Source organism: Lissotriton vulgaris, chromosome 10 (genome assembly GCF_964263255.1).
Source record: "Lissotriton vulgaris chromosome 10, aLisVul1.2, whole genome shotgun sequence".
Classification (NCBI taxonomy): domain Eukaryota; kingdom Metazoa; phylum Chordata; class Amphibia; order Caudata; family Salamandridae; genus Lissotriton; species Lissotriton vulgaris.
Genome location: NC_141698.1, coordinates 113637267 through 113657029, shown reverse-complemented (window position 1 = coordinate 113657029; position 19763 = coordinate 113637267). Strand labels below are relative to the sequence as shown.

Genomic DNA, 19763 nt, shown 5'->3' with positions numbered 1-19763 from the left:
AGACAATATGGGAGTGCTAGTGTTCGGTAATGGGCTTAAAGTACTACTTCTTCTTCAAGGTTCGGGGGGAGAGGTCTTGGAAAATTGGTGTGGGCCGGAAGACAAGGTCCGCCTTGTCCCTCGCTGCCTAAAGCACTGTTTCTTTGTCCTGGAAGAAGTGGACCCTGGTGAATATATCTGGGTGGGGGGAGGAGCGGGCGCCCTGGAGTGGTGCCGACCCATTGTGCTTTGTCTAGGACCAGGGGGGCCTCCTCAGATCTCCAACAGATAGCTGTGAAGAGGTCCCGGGTGAAAGTCATGATGTCATCCCCCTCCGCCTCACGGGGGACACCCCTGATGCGGAGCTTGTTGTGCTGCCCTTGCTTTTCCAAGCCCTCATGCTTGGTCTGGAGCTCGATGTGTTGCTCCTTCAGAGCTTACACCCATCGCCACAGGACCTCCTGGTCCTCGGGTCCGAGAGTTGAGGGTACGCTCTAGGTCGTCCACCCTGTTGCGCACTGCCACAAAGTCTCTGTGCAGCTCAGCGAGGCAGCTTTTGAAGCCTATCTTGAGAGACTATCTCCTGGAGTATGTCAGAGAGGATCTTCTCCATGTAATCCTGTATTATGGGAAAGGCGGGATATTCCGTAAAGGGCTGCATTGTCGGCTCTCTCTTGGTGCTCATACCTTTTGTGGCCAAATTTGGCCCAGTGGGAGGCCACGAGCTGTCTTTGGCAGTCTTACTTCTGGGCATGACAGGGGGGTCCTGTACAGCAGTTCTCTGCTAGGCGTAGGAGTTCCAGTCGCCACTATCCAGGTGATCGTTAATTGCACAGGTGTTCAAGCGCTGTAGTTGGGCGCTGCAGGGGGTCCCCATAGGTGAAGGAGGAGCAGACCTCAGGGGTGTAGCAGTGAGGGGCAGCCAGGCCCAGGGCAGGCAAGGGTACAAGGGAGGTGAGGAAGTCCACCACTCAAGGATACGGAGAGGCACAGCCAAGGCCCGCTGCAGGCGCTGGAACAAGGAACGGGAGTGAAGCACTCTCGGTCCACCGGGGGGGAAAGCCCCCACCAGGGCGATCCCACGTCGGGCCGCCTCTGCAGTTACAGGCCGGGGAGCAGGGAGGTCCAGCACCCTGTGGTCAGCCTCCTTGTGCAGTCTCGGGTGGTCATCCAGGCCAACCACAGCTGGGGCTACAGGGTCAGGCCGGGCAGCGGGAGTATGAGATTTGGAAGCAGGGAGGCAGGCGGCCAGTGGTGCAAGGTCAAGGTTCACCTCCAGCAGGGGGAGCACCCTGGGGCTGGTGGAAGGAAGGAGATGCCAATGCACTGGAGGGAGCTGGGGCGTGGTGAGGCACAGGATTCAAGGGCCCTGAGCGACATAGCAGGAGGGTGCCCGCTGAGCCCACAACGCAGACCTGACATCCCCCAGGCCAGGCAGTGCTCCAGACTGGTAAGAGCTAGGGAACCCAAGGCAATCAGCAGCAGTAGAGATCGAGAAACCTGGGGGGTTTGGGGGGCAGTTAGCCCCGGCAGTCCTCCTCAGCATGGGTGGGGGAGGGGGCAGAGTCACCAGGCCCAGGCAAGTGCCACCAGGCACTGCAGGGCGACCCGGGTCAAAATGGTGGCGTCCGGCCTCACGGACGCAGGTATGAGATTGGGGCAGAGGGGTCGAGAGGTAGACAAGACACTGCAGCGCCTCTGCCGGGACAGCCCAGGGGAGTGGAGGCTCCACTGCTGCTGCATAAAGGTCTGGAAGTGATGTAGCCCAGCACTCCAAGTTGGCGCTGGCCGAACTTAGGGCTAGTTCCAGCCAAGGCCACAGACTAGGGTCGAGCAAGCGCAGAGTATTGGGAGGAGGCTGAAGGGTGGGAGGTCATCAGGGCAGGGTAGGCGCTTGGCCCCAGCAGCAGGATGCCTCAAGCCGGCCAGAAGGGGCCGATGGTGCCACAGGCAGGAGTCCAGGCTTGGCAGGGCAGGAGGTTCTGAAGCCCAGGGGGCCACAGCAGCGACCCCGGGCGTCACTGGTGGTGCAAGGAAGGCACTGGAGTGGAGGCCCTGACTTCAGACCCTGCGGCCAACATGTTGGAGATATTTGCCCCAGATATAGTTTGTACATAGGCCCTCTGTGTGTATCCAGGTGCCCTCAGTATTGTCGGAGCGCAGGCATAATGGGGATTCCACCAGGCCAGCCCTCCACACACTTTTCTATTTTGATATACATATATTTATTCAACCAAGCAAAAGCTTCTAATGTATTAGGGTGGGCTGCATGCAGGTGAGCTACTCGCAAACCTCTGGTGAGCTACCAGCAGCTCACGAGCTACTGGTTGGAGAAGTCTGACCTAAATGTATATATAGTTATTCATCCAGTGGCCCAATCGTGTAAGTGATTTGACATATAGAAGGGTTAGCGTAAAGGGGACTAGTAATGGGTGTGGAAATGGGAGGTTGTATCTTTTCGGTAGAGAGATGAAAGGAAAAAAGTGCAATAAATTGGGTATCCACCTATTAGACATTCAATGCAGTGTATTTTTAAGGAACTAGAGATTGTGCACTTTATTTACCAATCACAACTTTCAATATTGGAATAGGTTATTGAACAGTCAGTTAGTTGAATGCTGAAATAATTTGCACATGGTGCTGATCTTAAAATCTTGAAAATGCTTTGTATATTTCCCCTCTTTTCTACAGCTGCTTACAGCTTTTCATGTGTAATCATTTCCATGTTCAGCCAGATGCTGTTCATTGTCACTATATGTCATGTAGATTTGTATGGCACAGCTTTTCACCAGTGAGGGTATCCAGGCGCCAGGGATGAATTTTTCTAAGCAGAATCTCGTTTATGTTGTAGCAGAGTGCAGCAACAAAGAGTGTCCTTTCCTACACATTGACCCTGAGTCGAAGATTAAAGATTGCCCCTGGTATGACAGAGGCTTCTGTAAACACGGTGAGTTCTTTATTTTTATCATTTATTTTTGTGTTTAAGCTCTGTGCAATTACACTGAAGGTACTGTATAAAATAACATTAAACTGCAGTATGATGGGATAGCTGTCTTCATGACTGCACAAATAAAAGAATTAAAAAGGCGCTTGAAGGAGTAGGATGAACTGGCAGGTGTGAGACCAGAAGCATAAAGAAATTTATATCATTGGTGTCTAGGCAGTGCTTTCTACTTTGTGGTGATCGATTGAGATGACTTCATCTGGAATTGGTTGTAGAAGATTATATGATAAATGCAGAGGGCAAATTAACCCCCAGTAGCCAAAATTAAGAACTTTACGACACTTGTTTGTTTGTCATTATGTTTTTATGATTTTGTGGAATTGTAAAGCAGGTAGGTAATGCTGATGAATGTCCAGTTATGCCTCGTTCCCTTTGGAATATGTAATAAGCTTCATTACTACAGGAGTTTCAATTATCGTAAAAGTTGAAGTTGAAAAGATTTGTTAAGCGCACGTTGTCTAGGCGGTTTCTTGGCGCTGAGGACAAGTGTAAAAGGAGAACTGCTCACTCGGCGAAGGCTTGTGAAAACAGCCAGGTCTTCAGCCGTTTATGGAACTCCATGTAATGGGCCGTAGTTCTGATAATAAGAGGAAAAGAATTCCAAAAGGAAGGAACCAGATAAGAGAAACTAAGTCCACTGTGTTTCTTCCTTTTGAAGCGAGGGATGCAGAAGGTTTTTGATGGAAGATCGAATGCCACGAGTAGGGACATATGACTTGCGTTTGGCAGAAACAAACACGGGGGCAGAACCGGCTAAGGCCTTAAAGATCAGACAGCCCAGTTTAAATAGGGATAATTTCAGTGAGGGGTAGCCAGTGAAGGGATTTTAGAAGAGGGGTAGTGTGATGATATTTGGAAAGTTTATAAACTAACCTTGCGGCCTGGTTTTGGATAAGTTGGAGACGGCGAAGCTCGTAGGCAGGTATACCGACATACAGAGCATTCGCGTAATCAAAGCGCGAAATAACCATAGCTAGCAAGATTAGTTTAAGCTCCTCAATGGGAAAAAAAGCGGGAAATTTTGCGTATGATGCCCAAATTAAGAAAACATGAGGACACCACAGCGCTAACTTTGTGATGCATAGAAAGGCCGCTGCTGACCTTAATGCCTAGGCTTTTAACAGTATTGAGGTAGAGGGGAAAGAACCAAGAGAAGGGGGCCAAAAGATGGAAGACCAGGGACTGGGAGCGCCACCAGTGAGTACCAGCTCGGTCTTTTCTGGATTGAGCTTGAGATGGTTCGAGCTCATCCAGTCACTGATAAAAGTCATGACAGATTGAAAATTAAGAATAGAAGAAGGGGAGGAGGAAATATTTAAGATAAGCTGGAGATAATCGGCGTAGTTGATTGTAGTTCATCCTTATGAGTGTTTAACCAAGGTCAACATATTAGAAATACTTTTGTTTGAAGTAGACGATAAATATACCTTTTTTATTAGCACCTGGACATGTATTAAATCTAGTGTTTTCACAAGGAACAAAATCAAAAAGGGCATCCAGTTAAGATCTGTGCAATAACGTTTAGACTAAAATTGCAATCTCTTATAACTTTGAGCTAGGATTGTAGTAGAAGCACCGCAAACTTCATTATGCAAAAATCAGATTTTTTGATTTTTTTAATAGGTACACTTTATTGCATAAAAAGATATATAAAGTTACCATCCACCTAGCAATACTGTACATTTACTGTGTTTTACAAGCATTTAACATGTGCATTTCTCTTTAAATGTGCTTCATGAAGCCAATATTTATCCATTACCACTTTCTTGTGCATTATATCCTCATGAAGTCCAATATGTACTTTCCAGTCAGGGTAGTCTATTAATTGAGGAATCTTAGTCCCAGGAGCATCTCCACCCATTCAGCAATGGTCTTCAGTTTCCATCTCTTGTTGAGGACTTCATAAGCGACTGCTCGGTCTGGTAAATATTTCTTCCAGGCCTCGTGTTCATGGACTCTCTGGGACACCAAGTGGATTGTGATTCAGTGTTTAGTGAATACATTGCCCAAAGCTGCCATTCTTCTACTCATTTTATAGTTGCATGTAATAGAAAATATGCCTAGTAAACACTGCTTCACAGACCTTGTGGGCAGCCTACCCTTGATCACTTGCAGATCCTTTATCGCACTGTCCCAGAATTCCTACACCTTTGGGCACACCCAGACTATTTGTAAAAAGCTTGTACCATGAATGCCACACTTTGGACATAGTAGATCCTGGTAAATTCCAGGTGTGTAAGGTAAGTTATCTGAAGGAAATGAAATTGGACAGTTTAATGGGTGCATTCAGATAAACTTTTAACCTGCAATCAGACTTTTCTCCAATCTATATCTGATAAAGATTATGTACACTCCTGTGACTAGCTCATGTCCACCTGGCTTGTTTCTGCCACCAAGATGATATACACCAGCAACTACCCTCTGCAGCCAGCCAGAGCATGAATCCTTGCCATCACCCCCATTGTCGGAGATTCCTCTGGGAAAGCCGTCCAGATCTCTCGAGTCACCTGTGCTAATAGAGTGTGTGGCAGAAACTGATTAGGGCCAAGATCAAACTTACAACATGCCTGTTTCTGTGTGAGGAAGTCTCTGTTACTATATAGGTCCCCTAACAGCGATAGCCTCCCTCTCACCACCTACTCAGAGACATAACCAAATTAATATTTTCATATGGCTTTAGAATCCCAAACAGCATGTTTGCATTATATGGTCGTCGTTTTAAAATCACTGTGATCACTCTTTCCCAGATCCTACTTGGCTGCATGACCAAGTAGGGTAATGTTTGCAGCGTACTTTCCCATCAAAAAGGCCTCAGTCACTATACCTCTCAGGTGTGTCTCTACCATTGGGGCCTTTTCTCAATTTCATTCTCATCAAACCAGTGTTACCTGTTGCAGCTGTAATGTGAAATCATAAACTTCTATGCTACAAACGTGACTCAGCGGTTTGGTTTTAACTACTGTGATATGCCTTTTTATTTTCGTTTAAAAACTAACATTCAAACACACGTCTTCAAACTTTATCTATTGTAACTTGCATTTGTAAAAACGTTTATTTCTACATGTTTGAAATCTAACAAACTGCCTTTTTAAAGCCTGTGCTGAAGACTTTAAGATTCAGTTTTGTATGTTTTGGACTTGTAACATTGTGGTGTATGTGAATTTATTGTTTGTCTTCCACAGGTCCCATATGTAGACACCGTCACACTCGAAGAGTCATCTGTGTTAATTACTTGGTGGGATTTTGTCCAGAGGGGTCCGGCTGTAAATTCATGCAGTGAGTACTTCCTATGTTCTGTCTTTCCTCTTACATTCACAACCAGTGGCTGAATCTTCAGAGGACCAGTCTTTCTGTCTGCTTTGTCTTCATAGCAATGAACAGGATACCAACGAGATGAACCCTGGAGAGGAGTTCTAGTACCATTTGAGATCCAGGGTCATAAACATTAAATGTTCTTTCCTCCACAGTCACGCACCACAATAATCTTTCCTCCAATCAATGTTCCTTCAGATTCAAAGTGTTCTGAGAAAGAGCTGGTGATGAGGCGCCTTTGGTATCCTTGCCTTTGCCAGTGATTGGATACATTCCCCTTTCCTCAATTCTTGCCATTTTCCCATGAAAACTCACCAACTTTGTCAGTACTTTGTCTTTTAACTTTGTATTAACCTCTGTGTCTCTCTTTAACAAGCATTTACAATGCAATAGGTTTCGCACTAACATAATTTTGAGCTATTGACATTGTACATGTCTTTGTTTTTTTTTTGGGTGGGAAACAACAATTATTGTAGTTTTAAATGGCAATAGCTAAAATTATTTTACATGCAAAACCTATTGCATTGCATTTACACTAGTGTGAGCTATTGGCATTGTAAATGGTACTGGCTTTTATTAATGTGATTGTTTTTTAACAACCTAAATATAATGCATTTCCAATGCAAATAGCATATACTAATGTTAATGTGATACTTACTTGATATCAAGATGGTGAGAACTTTTTTTTATTGTAATTACAATGCTTTTAATTTATGTGTTTTTAAAACCCTCAAGGTGTGCATTAATATGCAGACCTCGATATACTGGCAGTGAAGCCGAGAAACATTGATAATGCTTATATTTGTAATGGTAGTTTTGGCAATTATCAGCCCCACTTTGTAGTGTAATTTGGATGGGCCCTTTTTTATTTTAATAACACAGTTTATGGTTTAGATTCCTTACGTTTTTCTGCTTCACATGAATTAATTAGATGAACTACTGACACAACTAAAATGAAGTATTTCCTGGAAATTTAATGAGTTGATTGTTGTCTGTAATAATGTGCAGTATAGTGATCAACTGAAGTCTACAACATTTATAGAAGGTGACATCAAAGGGTTAAATATCATCAGTTCAGCGCCGAAAAGCACGACTAGTAGCGCATGGTTAACTGCTGCAGTGCAGTGGTGTCATCCTGAAAGAGTTAAATATCAGCTGTGCATCCCAGAGAAGCACGACTGGTAGCACACGGTTAACCACTAAAGCACTACAGTGCAGTGCAGTGCAGCAATATGACTGTGCAATCAAGAAAAGTTTAAATATAGTAGTGCAGTAAAGTGTACTAATACGTAATGGCATACAAGTGTAGTGCCGTCTTATGCTGCGGTGTATATTGGTAAATAATTGCACAATAAGAGTTCGTAGAAGTCCAGTGTAGCGCAACGACTCAGACACACTTAATTACCTACAGACGAAGCCTCACGAAGTTGCCGAATCGGAACAAGCTGTTTCCACGCCATTGCGCGAATGAACAAAAAAAAGTGCTCACCCAGGAATTAAAAGACCCCGTCTACATCATGAGCATTGTGTTTGCAGTGCCAATCTGCTGCACGCTCTGCACAGGTTTATCGAAAGGTTTGTCCAAAAGTATCTACATCACTTCACAAGCACTGGAATAGGGAGGTCCAATCTGGTGTTTCTCACACTCCTCGTGCAACCAAAGGCAAGTTGCACTGGTTACTGTGGTAACGTGCCACAGCACAGCAGTGTGTGAGACGTGTGTAAGATTGTTGGAAAAGCCCAGGGCCACGTGAAATTACTGATTTTAAAAAAGGAGTTGGTTAACCCAAGAAGTAGCATCAAGCTAAATCAAGCCACATTTAAGAACAACTTTCTGGCTGGACTGATGTATTGGCACTCAAGACACCACAGGGCCTTTCCAAGCGCTCTGTTCCCCACCCGTCAGCGCATGACAGCAGGAGCTCCCAGGCTCAAAGGTCTCTGCAAAACCTCCTGCTAGTTTTAAAAGTTGCTAAACGCGATTGATTTTAACAAAGAGAAGCACTTAACAATATGGTGAAAAAACCTTATACCTAATGTGTGACAAAAGCGAAAAGGATACCCGAAGCGAAAGAAAACAACTAGGAAAGTGAAAGCGCGTTATGCGTGTTGTGTGTGCCAAGCCACATTTAAGAACAACTTTCTGGCTAGACTGATGCATCAGCACTTAAGACACCACAGGGCCATTCTGGATTAAGTTTCCATCCTGTGGGTCCCGATTTGGATTCCCACTTGCTAAGTGGAGGCTGTTGTGACAGTCAATTTTATTGCCAAACGTATCGAACCAAGTATTCCATCCCTGCAAGTGGACATTAGTTGACACTAGAACAGCCTTTCTTAGCTTACAATTAATAGCTTTGTTTTCTAGCAAGCAAGTACTCGGGTGTGAATGGGGCCACTGCATGTTTTCATTATATTTTCCAGTCCTGGGATTTTCATACGTTAATTATTAAAAATCCCAATGCCTAGCAGAGGAATAAAAGAAAATTTTATGGTGTTCTATCAGATTTTTTTAATTGGTATCTTCAAGTCTTTGAGCTATCCAATGCAGAACACATGTGTAGTCTCTACTCGATCAGTTTCTCCTTCTAATTCAACTATTTTTTTTTATCTGTTGTTTGCAAATGTTGGAAACAAAAAGCAATTCGGGGAATGAAGAGCACAGAGAGGGAGTGAGGGACTGTGGGAGAAAATGGAATGAATGAGAGGGACTGAATGACTGAGATGGACAAAGCGAGTAACTGTGAGAGAGTGCATGATAATGCTCGGTTGAGAGATTAAAGTGTTGGAGCAGTAGCAGTCTGAAAGCGGGAGATGATCAAAACCATGGATATAAAGATGGTTTATAATTATTGAGAGGTTGCAGTGTAAAAATAAATTCCACAATACCTGGAGAACTCTTTTATTTGGTTTGAAGCTGGAGCATCATCATCTCCATGGAAAAGGGGCAGCTTGTTACTCTATCATTGTCTTCAGAAATGTTTTGTTTAGCAACGTATGCCATTTGGGAAGAAAATGCCTTTCCATTCCACTGACTGAAATATTGCAAGAAAAGACTTCAAACTCAGACAATTTGTTTTCTGTTTATTGGAGAACCTATTTTAATTCTTAGTATTTAGTTTATAAAGTGTGGCAGTTAAATATACAAAGTATCAATAGTTACATACACACAAAAATCAGAATTTTGCAACCCCTGATTAACTCCGTTCAATTGGTTCATGATTAACAAATCAGCGTTGGCTAATCAGAGTTAAACTGGATGATGTTTACGTTCTTTTCTTAATGCAATTTCGTTTTCAAATTGTAGTCCTCGTTTTGACCTACCTATGGGCACTGAACAGCCGCCGCTACCTCCACCGACCCCAGCCATGCAAAAGGTATTGTTTCTCTCATCCAATCAAATGCTGTTGAAATTGAAATGTCTTGCACATGTCTTTCTGAAGCTTACGGTGCATTTACATGCAAGTGAATGTGCTCGGGAATGAAAGTTTACCAGTAGCAACCCTAAAGCTAATCAGCAGTTAAATGGACTACTGGTTATATCACGCATTTGAGAAATACAGTATGTTAAATGTTTTAGAGGGACAAGTGGCAGTCTCACTACTGATGCATTGCCACCTGGAACAGAAGCAATTGTGATTGTGGAACCTTCTCTTTTTTTAATATGAGCCTCAGTGTGTCTATACTTTTATGCCCATGTGATGTGTTTTTGCCTTGGTCTATACTTTTAAGATGTAAATCTGAATGGTGCTGTTTCCCTTGTTACATTCAAAACTCAATAAAATTAATTATCAAAAATGAGCCTCAATGGCACCACATGGTGGTGTTTGAGGGTGAAGCCTTAAGTAGAATGTCATGAAACAAGCTTAATTGTATGTTGCTGGGCATAAGTATCCTTACACATGCATTGCAAGTAATCTTGTCTTCTGGCACCGTGCATTTGAGAATTCATTGGGTGCATTAGTGTAGGGGATGAAAATACACCCACCATCAGCTCTACGGTCTTCCCTCACTTCCTCTGGCTTGTAGCATGGGGAATAACCCCACTGCTTATTGGTACTGTGTTTTTTTTGTTTTGGAAGCTTGGATTGGCTTGTTTACATGGAACAGGGGCAGAGGACAATGCCTGATGTGATTAAGTTCAAAATGAACCTAAACTTTTTATGCTGGAAGGCAGTGTCGATCTACTTCTACACAGTGGCACCTCCTATACAGGCCCAACGAGTACAAAGCCCAGTAGCATTGTTGAGTTTGAAAGCCCGGAAAAACCTTGCTCTAGTAGCCTGATCCATTTAGGACTCTACATATGCTGAGTATCCAAAGCGCGGGAATGCTTCTCCTGTTGGTTGGAATTGTTAGTACTACAGCATGGTGACATCTGTTGCACAATGTCTCGGTGAGCACTAGAGCCTCGTGCTGTGGTGTACTGGCAGTTGCCACTTTAAGCCATGAAGGTTGGCTGTCTCTTTTCCTGTACAACTGTTCTTTGGGCAACGCAAGGTTGGTGGCAGCCTGGGCCAAGTTCAGTGGTGTGGAAGATGGGGGTAGGACTTCCTTTCGAGAGCATCCAAACCAGATCCACCCCGTGCTCTGGGTCTGTTGTGGCAAGTGCTGGCCAAGAGTTTATGAAAAGGCAAGTCAGCTCAAGAGTGTGCCAATTGCAGGAATCACTGAAGAGTGCAGGATCCGACTGCCTTACAGACTTAGAGGTGAAATATGCTAACTCCCTCAGTCACAGTCCAGCAAAGTAGTATGGAAACTCAGTGCCTCACAGACAGTTCAGTTCAATTAACTCTGCCCCTAACAGACCTCAAGTGTGCAGAAACCTAACTGCCCCAATACCCTAGAGTGGAGATCGGTCCAGGCCACTAGATCCTTCACCGTCGGCCTGTGCTATTTCCCTCAGTCCTGCTTGCCGCTTTTCCTGTCCCCTTGGAATTTACCACTGGCCCTCTCCTTGGGCTTCTCAAGGCACTTCAGTTCAGCCCTTCCGTCTTCCTGATAGTGCAAGCTTTTCCCAACAAATCCTCCACCACCACCCAAAGGAAATCTGTTTGCCCCTTCCCCAGCAGGTCCCCTTATCCCCAACCTCCATTCACCTGCTACCACTGCGCAGGCCACCTGCAGTGCTCCCATCAACATTTCCTTACTTCTGGGAGCATGCTGCAGGCCTTTGCATAATAATGGGAATTTTGGGGAACTTGTGGGAATCCATTGGATGATTCCATTGCCCACTTTTGGTAAAATGCTGATTCCTCCTATATTGTGGTAGTTCTTGGCCACTTGTGAGTAATCATTGGAGAATGACTGTTGCCAGTATGTGCCATCCCTTGCATAATAGTAATTCTTTCAACTTGTGAGCACCCATTGGATGATAATTGCCCTCCCTTGGTATTTTGCTGGCCCTAACACTCTGATACCATGCTGGCCCTTGGACACTGGTGGTAATTCTAGGCATTTTGTTGCCACCTGTGGGCACCATCGAAAAATGTCCCATGCCCATCTGTGGTAAAATGTGGGCTCAGGCATAATTGTGGTAGTTCATGGGAGCTTGTGGGCATCTGTTGAATGATGCTTCTTTCCCACATGTGCTGGTTGTACACAGTGCTTTAAATGAAAAAAAATAAGTGCAGGTACTCATCAAATTGAGGTAGGGGTGTGACTAGTGGGCGGGGCTGAAGTGCAACCTATTCCCAGACAGTGTTAGCAAGTAAACAAATGACAAAATAATGACGTAATATAATCGGGAACTATTCTGCATTACGCAGCATAAATTGCCTTTTCTTGCTGCATAAATGAATCAAACCTGATGCATAATTACAGTGGCTCTGATTATTATTTATCTGCGTTGTGCTCAGTACTCACATTCTCGTGTGCAGACACACTTACACAGGCCTAAGCACACACTCACAAAGGCCTGAGCACACATGCATGTACAAAGCAGTCCGCATACATTCTTTAAAACACCTTGGACTACCCAGATTCTATATCTCCCTCTTTCCCTTGCACCTGAAGGCACACACACGCCGTTAAACACGAACAATCCGTCGCACACTCACACAAAAGGCTCACAGGATAAAGGACCCTTTTACCTCCTCACCTTCCGTGGCATCCTTAATTGCCGTTCTCAGTGGGTCACCTGGATTCCAGGGTCCGCACAATGCACATCAAAGTGTAAATGTAATTGACAGAGCAGTGTCTGAATAGTATGGACACTGCTCTATCAAGCTCAGCGTGAAGGGGAAATTATCGACACCTACAAGTCAGATACAACTGAGCTGCTGATGAACGATTTCAATCCCGTAGCGGCTAAGCACAGGGCTACAGGGGCACTTTGGCTGTCGGAATATCAGAGGCAGGCGCCACCCTGCCTCCGCAGAATTGGCAATGAGCAATGCATCAGACTATAGTACCGGTACTCTCCTTGGCGGGAGGAGAATTGCTGGTACTTGAAGGGATTAAAATAAGAAGTGCTGGTACTCAGTACCGGTGAGTACCGGCCCATTTAAAGCACTGGTTTTACATAATTTTAATACTTGCAGCTTGTGAGTTTCTGTGAGAATTATGCCCCTTGCCCACCACTGGTAATATGCTGGTCTTAGCACCTTGGTAAATGCAGGCACTACACAGTAGTGGAATTCTTGGCATCTTGTGGGCATAAATCAGATGACACCCATTGCCCCCACATTTTGGCTCTTACATAATGGTGGTAATTCATGGGACCTTTTGTACATCCCTATGATGTTGGCCAAGTTTGGTAATTTTTGATCTGTCGTAATGGTGGTAATATGTGGCATGTTGTGGGTATCAATGGTACGATGATGACGATCTTTGCCATTATGCTAGTCCTGGCAGAATGTTGGTCAGTCTTGACATGCTGTGAACAGTAACGGGACAGTGTTGACACACCTATCATAAGGGCTGTCTGTTCAAAATATTGGTGGTAATTTCCATATTGTTGGCATCCATTGGATAATGCTAATAATTTGTTAGATATTGTAAGCATTCCTGGCATTGGCACCTGCTGTAATGGCAGTCCCTTTAATGGTAATTTATGACCTGTGGGCATGCTTGACCTTAACTCTAGCTTATCAGTGATAATTCTGGAGCATTGTGGGCAGCCATGGTACAGCAGTGCCAAGAAATGCATGAAAGTACCTTTCACCATATTCAGGTGTATGCAGGGTTAGAAGGGGGAACGACCATATTTTAACACATTCAATGTGCCCACTAGTGTAGATGCTTAGCTAGCCCTCCCATCGCTCGTTTCCCCTGGACTGAGTGGTCGCTCCCCAGTGTCCTGCTGCGTCACTGGTATCGTTGCTGCCTTGCTTTTTGCCATTCATTGCTGCCTGCTGTGTGCCTGATAGACGCTGCATTTAAACTGCATTTTTTTCATTTATTTAAAGCGCCGCTTTTCCTGTTTGCGCGCATTTCCCCCCTCCGCCTCCATTTTGTCGGATTGTTGTTGTTGTTTTGGTCATCCCGAGCCCGCCCCGCCTCCCAGCTGAGACGCCCTCCCACTGACCATATCAGCGCTCCACCACAGTAAAGCGCCGTGACTCGCTCGTTTCCCCTGGACTGGGTGGTCGCTCCCCAGTGTCCTGCTGCGTCACTGGTATCGTTGCTGCCTTGCTTTTTGCCATTCATTGCTGCCTGCTGTGTGCCTGATAGACGCTGCATTTAAACTGCATTTTTTTCATTTATTTAAAGCGCCGCTTTTCCTGTTTGCGCGCATTTCCCCCCTCCGCCTCCATTTTGTCGGATTGTTGTTGTTGTTTTGGTCATCCCGAGCCCGCCCCGCCTCCCAGCTGAGACGCCCTCCCACTGACCATATCAGCGCTCCACCACAGTAAAGCGCAGTGACTCGCTCGTTTCCCCTGGACTGAGTGGTCGCTCCCCAGTGTCCTGCTGCGTCACTGGTATCGTTGCTGCCTTGCTTTTTGCCATTCATTGCTGCCTGCTGTGTGCCTGATAGACGCTGCATTTAAACTGCATTTTTTTCATTTATTTAAAGCGCCGCTTTTCCTGTTTGCGCGCATTTCCCCCCTCCGCCTCCATTTTGTCGGATTGTTGTTGTTGTTTTGGTCATCCCGAGCCCGCCCCGCCTCCCAGCTGAGACGCCCTCCCACTGACCAGATCAGCGCTCCACCACAGTAAAGCGCCGTGACTCGCTCGTTTCCCCTGGACTGAGTGGTCGCTCCCCAGTGTCCTGCTGCGTCACTGGTATCGTTGCTGCCTTGCTTTTTGCCATTCATTGCTGCCTGCTGTGTGCCTGATAGACACTGCATTTAAACTGCATTTTTTTCATTTATTTAAAGCGCCGCTTTTCCTGTTTGCGCGCATTTCCCCCCTCCGCCTCCATTTTGTCGGATTGTTGTTGTTGTTTTGGTCATCCCGAGCCCGCCCCGCCTCCCAGCTGAGACGCCCTCGCCCCTCCCCCTCCACCATCCATATATGACAGTTATTCCCGCGCGCAGCGTTCACGCGCAGCGTCCGCGCCCAATCCGCGCTGAAGGTGCGCCAAAGGTAAGCCCGTCTTCGCCCGTCCGCGCCTGGACCGCGCCCAGCGCCAGACCCTCTGCCCCTCGCGCTCCCCAGCCCTCCCGCATTAGCTACGATGCCGCCACCCTCCTAGCCCTCAACCCCGGTCGCGCCCCCACCTGCGTCCAAGCCGCTCCTGGACACACCCATGGACCTTTCTCCTGCTACTCCTGCAAATTCAGCGGCACCGACAACATCTCTGCTACGACCACACCACAGATACCCGACCCCAACCACCTACAATGCATCCTTCTCAACACCAGATCGATCCACAGGCATGCCATTGACCTATGGAATCTACTAGACACCATTTCTCCGGACATCGCCTTCCTTACGGAAACATGGATGAATGCTTCCTCCGCACCAGACATCACAATTGCCATTCCTGAAGACTATAAGATCACCCGCAAAGACCGTACCAGCCACACAGGAGGAGGAATCGCTATCGTCCATAAGAAATCTATCCGCATCTCAACCAGCTCTGACGTCAATCTCGCTAACTCCGAATACCTTCACTTCCAGATCCACATCGATCCCAAAACAACACTCAGAGGCACTCTCCTTTACAGACCACCAGGACCCCGCGCAAAATTCAGTGAAGACATCACGGACTTCATCACCCCACACGCGCTCCCCTCCAAAGATTACATCCTTCTGGGAGACCTCAACTTTCACCTTGAAAAGACCAACGACCGCAACACCACCACCCTCTTGGACAACCTCGCCAACCTCGGACTTAAACAACTAGTCACTTCCCCCACCCACATCGCAGGTCATACACTCGACCCCATCTTCACATCCAGCAACTATGTCTCCTTCAGCCACACTACGGATCTCCTCTGGACCGACCACAGCTGCGTTCACTTCATCTACAACAAGCCGAAACCCATCAACCACTCCCAACCTACCCTGCAAAGAAACTGGAACAAAATCACCACGGACCAAATCTCCGCATCGCTCCTTCGAAACTCCCCAGCCCCCTCTTCCAACGCCAACGAAGCCGCCGCCAACCTCACCCTATGGTTATCCAACACCGCCGACACCTTAGCTCCACTGAAAAAACGTCAAAGCAAACCTGGCAGCAAGAAAGCCTCATGGTTCAACGATGATCTCAAGAAGTCCAAGAAACTCTGGCGCTCCCTTGAAAAGGCCTGGAAAAAAGACCCAACCACCAGCACCAAGGACGCCTTCAAAAGCGCCACCCGCTCTCACCACCAACTGATCCGAAAAGCCAAGAAAACAGCATTCAAGGATCGACTTGACAACAACGCCCACAACAGCAAGGAACTTTTCAACATCGTCAAGGAATTTTCCAATCCCTCGGCCAACTCCAACGACATCACACCCTCTCAAACCCTCTGCGACTCCCTAGCCTCTTTTTTCCACAACAAGATTGCAGACATCCACAACAGCTTTGACAACCAACCCGGAAACCAGCCCACCCCACCATCTGCTGACCATCTTCCCCCCGTGAACACCCTTAACGCTTGGAACCCAATCTCCACTGAGGACACCACCCGCCTGATGAATTCCATCCACTCAGGATCCCCCACAGACCCATGCCCTCACCACATCTTCAACAAAGCAGACTCCGTCATCGCACCGCACCTCCGAGACGTCATCAACTGCTCCTTCAACTCCGCCACCTTCCCAGAAGACTGGAAACATGCTGAACTCACCGCCCTTCTGAAAAAACCAACAGCGGACCCCACCGAACTCAAAAATTACCGCCCCATCTCGCTTCTTCCATTCCCGGCCAAAGTCATCGAGAAAGCCGTCAACAACCAGCTCGCCGCTTTCCTCGAAGCCAACAAATCCCTCGACCCCTCACAATCTGGCTTCCGAGCAAAACATAGCACTGAGACCGCCCTCATCGCAGCAACAGACGACATTCGAACTGTACTGGACAATGGAGACACAGTCGCCCTCATCCTCCTCGACCTCTCTGCAGCATTCGATACAGTCTGCCACAGCACCCTTCTACAACGCCTCAATAACATCGGAATCCAAGGAAAAGCACTTGAATGGATCACCTCGTTCCTCACCGGAAGAACCCAGAGAGTCCGCCTTCCTCCATTCAAGTCCGAGGCCTCTGAAGTCATCTGCGGCGTACCTCAAGGATCCTCACTCAGTCCCACCCTCTTCAACGTATACATGAGCCCCCTCGCGGCCATCGCACGCCAACACAACCTCAACATCATCTCCTACGCGGACGACACTCAACTAATCCTTTCTCTCACCAATGACCCCAGCACCGCCAAAACTAACCTACACGAAGGAATGAAAGAAGTTACCGAATGGATGAAACAAAGCCGTCTGAAACTGAACTCAGACAAAACAGAAGTCCTCATCTTAGGTACTTCCCCCTCTGCATGGGACGACTCCTGGTGGCCGGAAGCCCTCGGAAAAGCACCCATCCCGACAGACCACGCACGGAACCTGGGCGTCATCCTGGATTCCTCACTTTCGATGAACAGACAAGTCAGCGCCGTATCCACTTCCTGCTTCAACATTCTTCGCATGCTCAGAAAAACATTTCGCTGGATCCCCTCCGAAACAAGGACAACAGTCACCCACGCTCTGGTCACGAGCCGACTGGACTACGGAAACACCCTCTACGCGGGTACTACCGCAAAACTCCAGAAGAAACTCCAACGAATCCAAAACGCATCAGCCAGGCTCATATTAGACATCCCACACAACGAACACATCTCTGGTCACCTTAAAGACCTCCACTGGCTACCCGTCAATAAGAGGATCACTTTCCGACTGCTTACCCACGCACACAAATCACTCTACGACATCGGACCAGATTGCCTCAACACTCGACTGTCCTTCTACACCCCCCCCCGCCAACTACGGTCTTCCAGCCAAGCCCTCGCCACTGTACCTCGCATCAACAAGACCACCATGGGAGGCAGATCCTTTTCATACCTGGCTGCTAAAACATGGAACTCACTCCCCGCTTACCTTCGCCTTACCCAGAACCACCTAGCGTTCAGAAAGCAGCTTAAAACGTGGATATTTGACAAATAATCCTCCTCCCCCTCCTAAGCGCCTTGAAACCCTCTGGGTACGTAGTGCGCTATATAAATTTTATGACTTTTTTATGACTTTTTTTTTTATGACAACCTGTTTTTGCCATTGCCCAGGTTTTTGATAAAGGGGATGGGCAAGGCGAAACTGATACTTATTTATGTTTTTTTTAAATGCACTATCTTTCTGTTGTTTATATTCTGGGGCTGGAACTGGTTTAGAGTGGCAGAGCCTTACTTGTGCGTTGTGTGAATCTGTTTTTTTTCTTCTTTTTTTAGCGTGAATCCATTTTGTGGTATCAGTTGTGTATGGCTTAGATCCTTCCTTAGCTAGTTGGGAAGCAGTGTCGGGAGACTCAAAATAATGTGAAATTAGTCCTTTAGGATTAATCCTGACTACAAGGATTGCTTGGATAATCCTAACTCAAAGGTTTGTGTACCAGAGAGTACCATCTCGCCAACATTCATCGTGAAAAGTTGACCATATCACCCAGATTACTTTTTAGCTTACTTAGGCCGAATTAAGGTTTCGGACACCTGCTTCTCTGTTATTTGCATTTATTAATTGACTGGCTGTAATATGTACAACCTATGTAAACAAAAGGGCCAATGGTCCTTCAACAGATTAATGCTTACTCCTGCCGCCCAAGAGCCTTAGCGTCATTTAGGATGCCTGTATCTTTTACTATTATCCTAGTTCCAGAGAAAATAAGTGTACATTTTACTTTCTCTTTTAGAACAACAGCCAAATGTTAATGAGGTCATCCTCTCTGATCCAACTCACAACTCAGATGTCTCCTGTAAGTGTGCAAAGGACACCACAGTCCAGTGGAGTGGGGCAGTACCAATCATCCGCTCCCATGGGAAGCAAGGGTCCACGGCCTCTAGAACAGGTCATCTGTTATAAGGTAAGTGCACTGATGTTTGTTATTATCTTGACACAACAAAAGTAATTCAAGCCATGTATCTTTAAAAAAATCACGTTTTGGTCAGCCAACTCAAGCATCCATTTCCTGATAACCATGAGAACAATGGTAAATTCATAGCTATGAGTTTAGGGCATCTTCAGATATCGGGTGAACAATCGCAGAATATGTTTTAGATCTAAAAAAAATTGTCTTTATTGGGAACAGTAATTTTAAGACTTTTGTCCTTTTGTTGTCAAAGGTCCCACTGTTACCTACATTTTTCGCTCCTTTTTCGACTACTTTTTTACCCGTCAAGGGAAGATCTTAACAGTGCAGTTCCAATTTGAGGGTCCACATACTTTGTTGTTCTAGTCCCCCTCTTCTCAACTGATCTGGGGCTTTTTATGCCCGCTTGCTGAAGTATTCCGATTCAAAGACTTCTGGATTTTTTTCAATTTATTACAACACAATAAATGCTGTTCCTTTTCTTTTGTTTCTAAAGATTTCTGTGGATTAAAACAAAATAGCCTGATAGTCAATTTGGAAACTGATAGAACGATGATTCTGTAATTGTGTCTTGTCCAGGAAAACCCAGTACTCTGTGTTTGAGAGGAGTTGCAAAATGTATTTATTTAAAAGCAGCAGTAATCAAAGAAAAATCGGGCAGAAATCACACAGGCTTTTACCAAGGAGAATAGCTCACTTAGAGGAGAATAGTCAATCTATTCATTCCCAACTTCTCAAATAAGATTACATGACTTTGTTGATTTTCAAGCAAGCAGTAGCTAGTGTGATATCATATGAAACAAACTTAAGGCAAGAGGTGTTTGAATGTATCAACACAGAAGCAAGATTTCCACAAATACAGTAGTTTTCAAAATCTGGTGCAAAGATACAAATCCTGCCCAGCTATGAAGGGAGGGCTTACAGTTAAAAGTCTTAACACGGATAGCTACGACAGGTACACATTAGATACCATAT

At 46.1% G+C, this 19763-nt stretch overlaps 1 protein-coding gene across 2 annotated transcripts in view; it reads left to right on the top strand.

Annotated features, from left to right (window-relative positions):
• CPSF4 (cleavage and polyadenylation specific factor 4) overlaps positions 1-19763 on the top strand; it is a 96216-nt gene that overhangs the window by 50333 nt on the left and 26120 nt on the right. The window contains exons 4-7 of one of the 2 annotated variants that reach the window (XM_086940643.1): positions 2831-2926; positions 6166-6259; positions 9603-9672; positions 18612-18782. In XM_086940643.1, the coding sequence (XP_086796769.1) occupies positions 2831-2926; positions 6166-6259; positions 9603-9672; positions 18612-18782 (431 nt within the window). The remainder of the gene's footprint in view (positions 1-2830; positions 2927-6165; positions 6260-9602; positions 9673-18611; positions 18783-19763) is intronic. The other variant, XM_086940644.1, reaches the window with a different exon arrangement.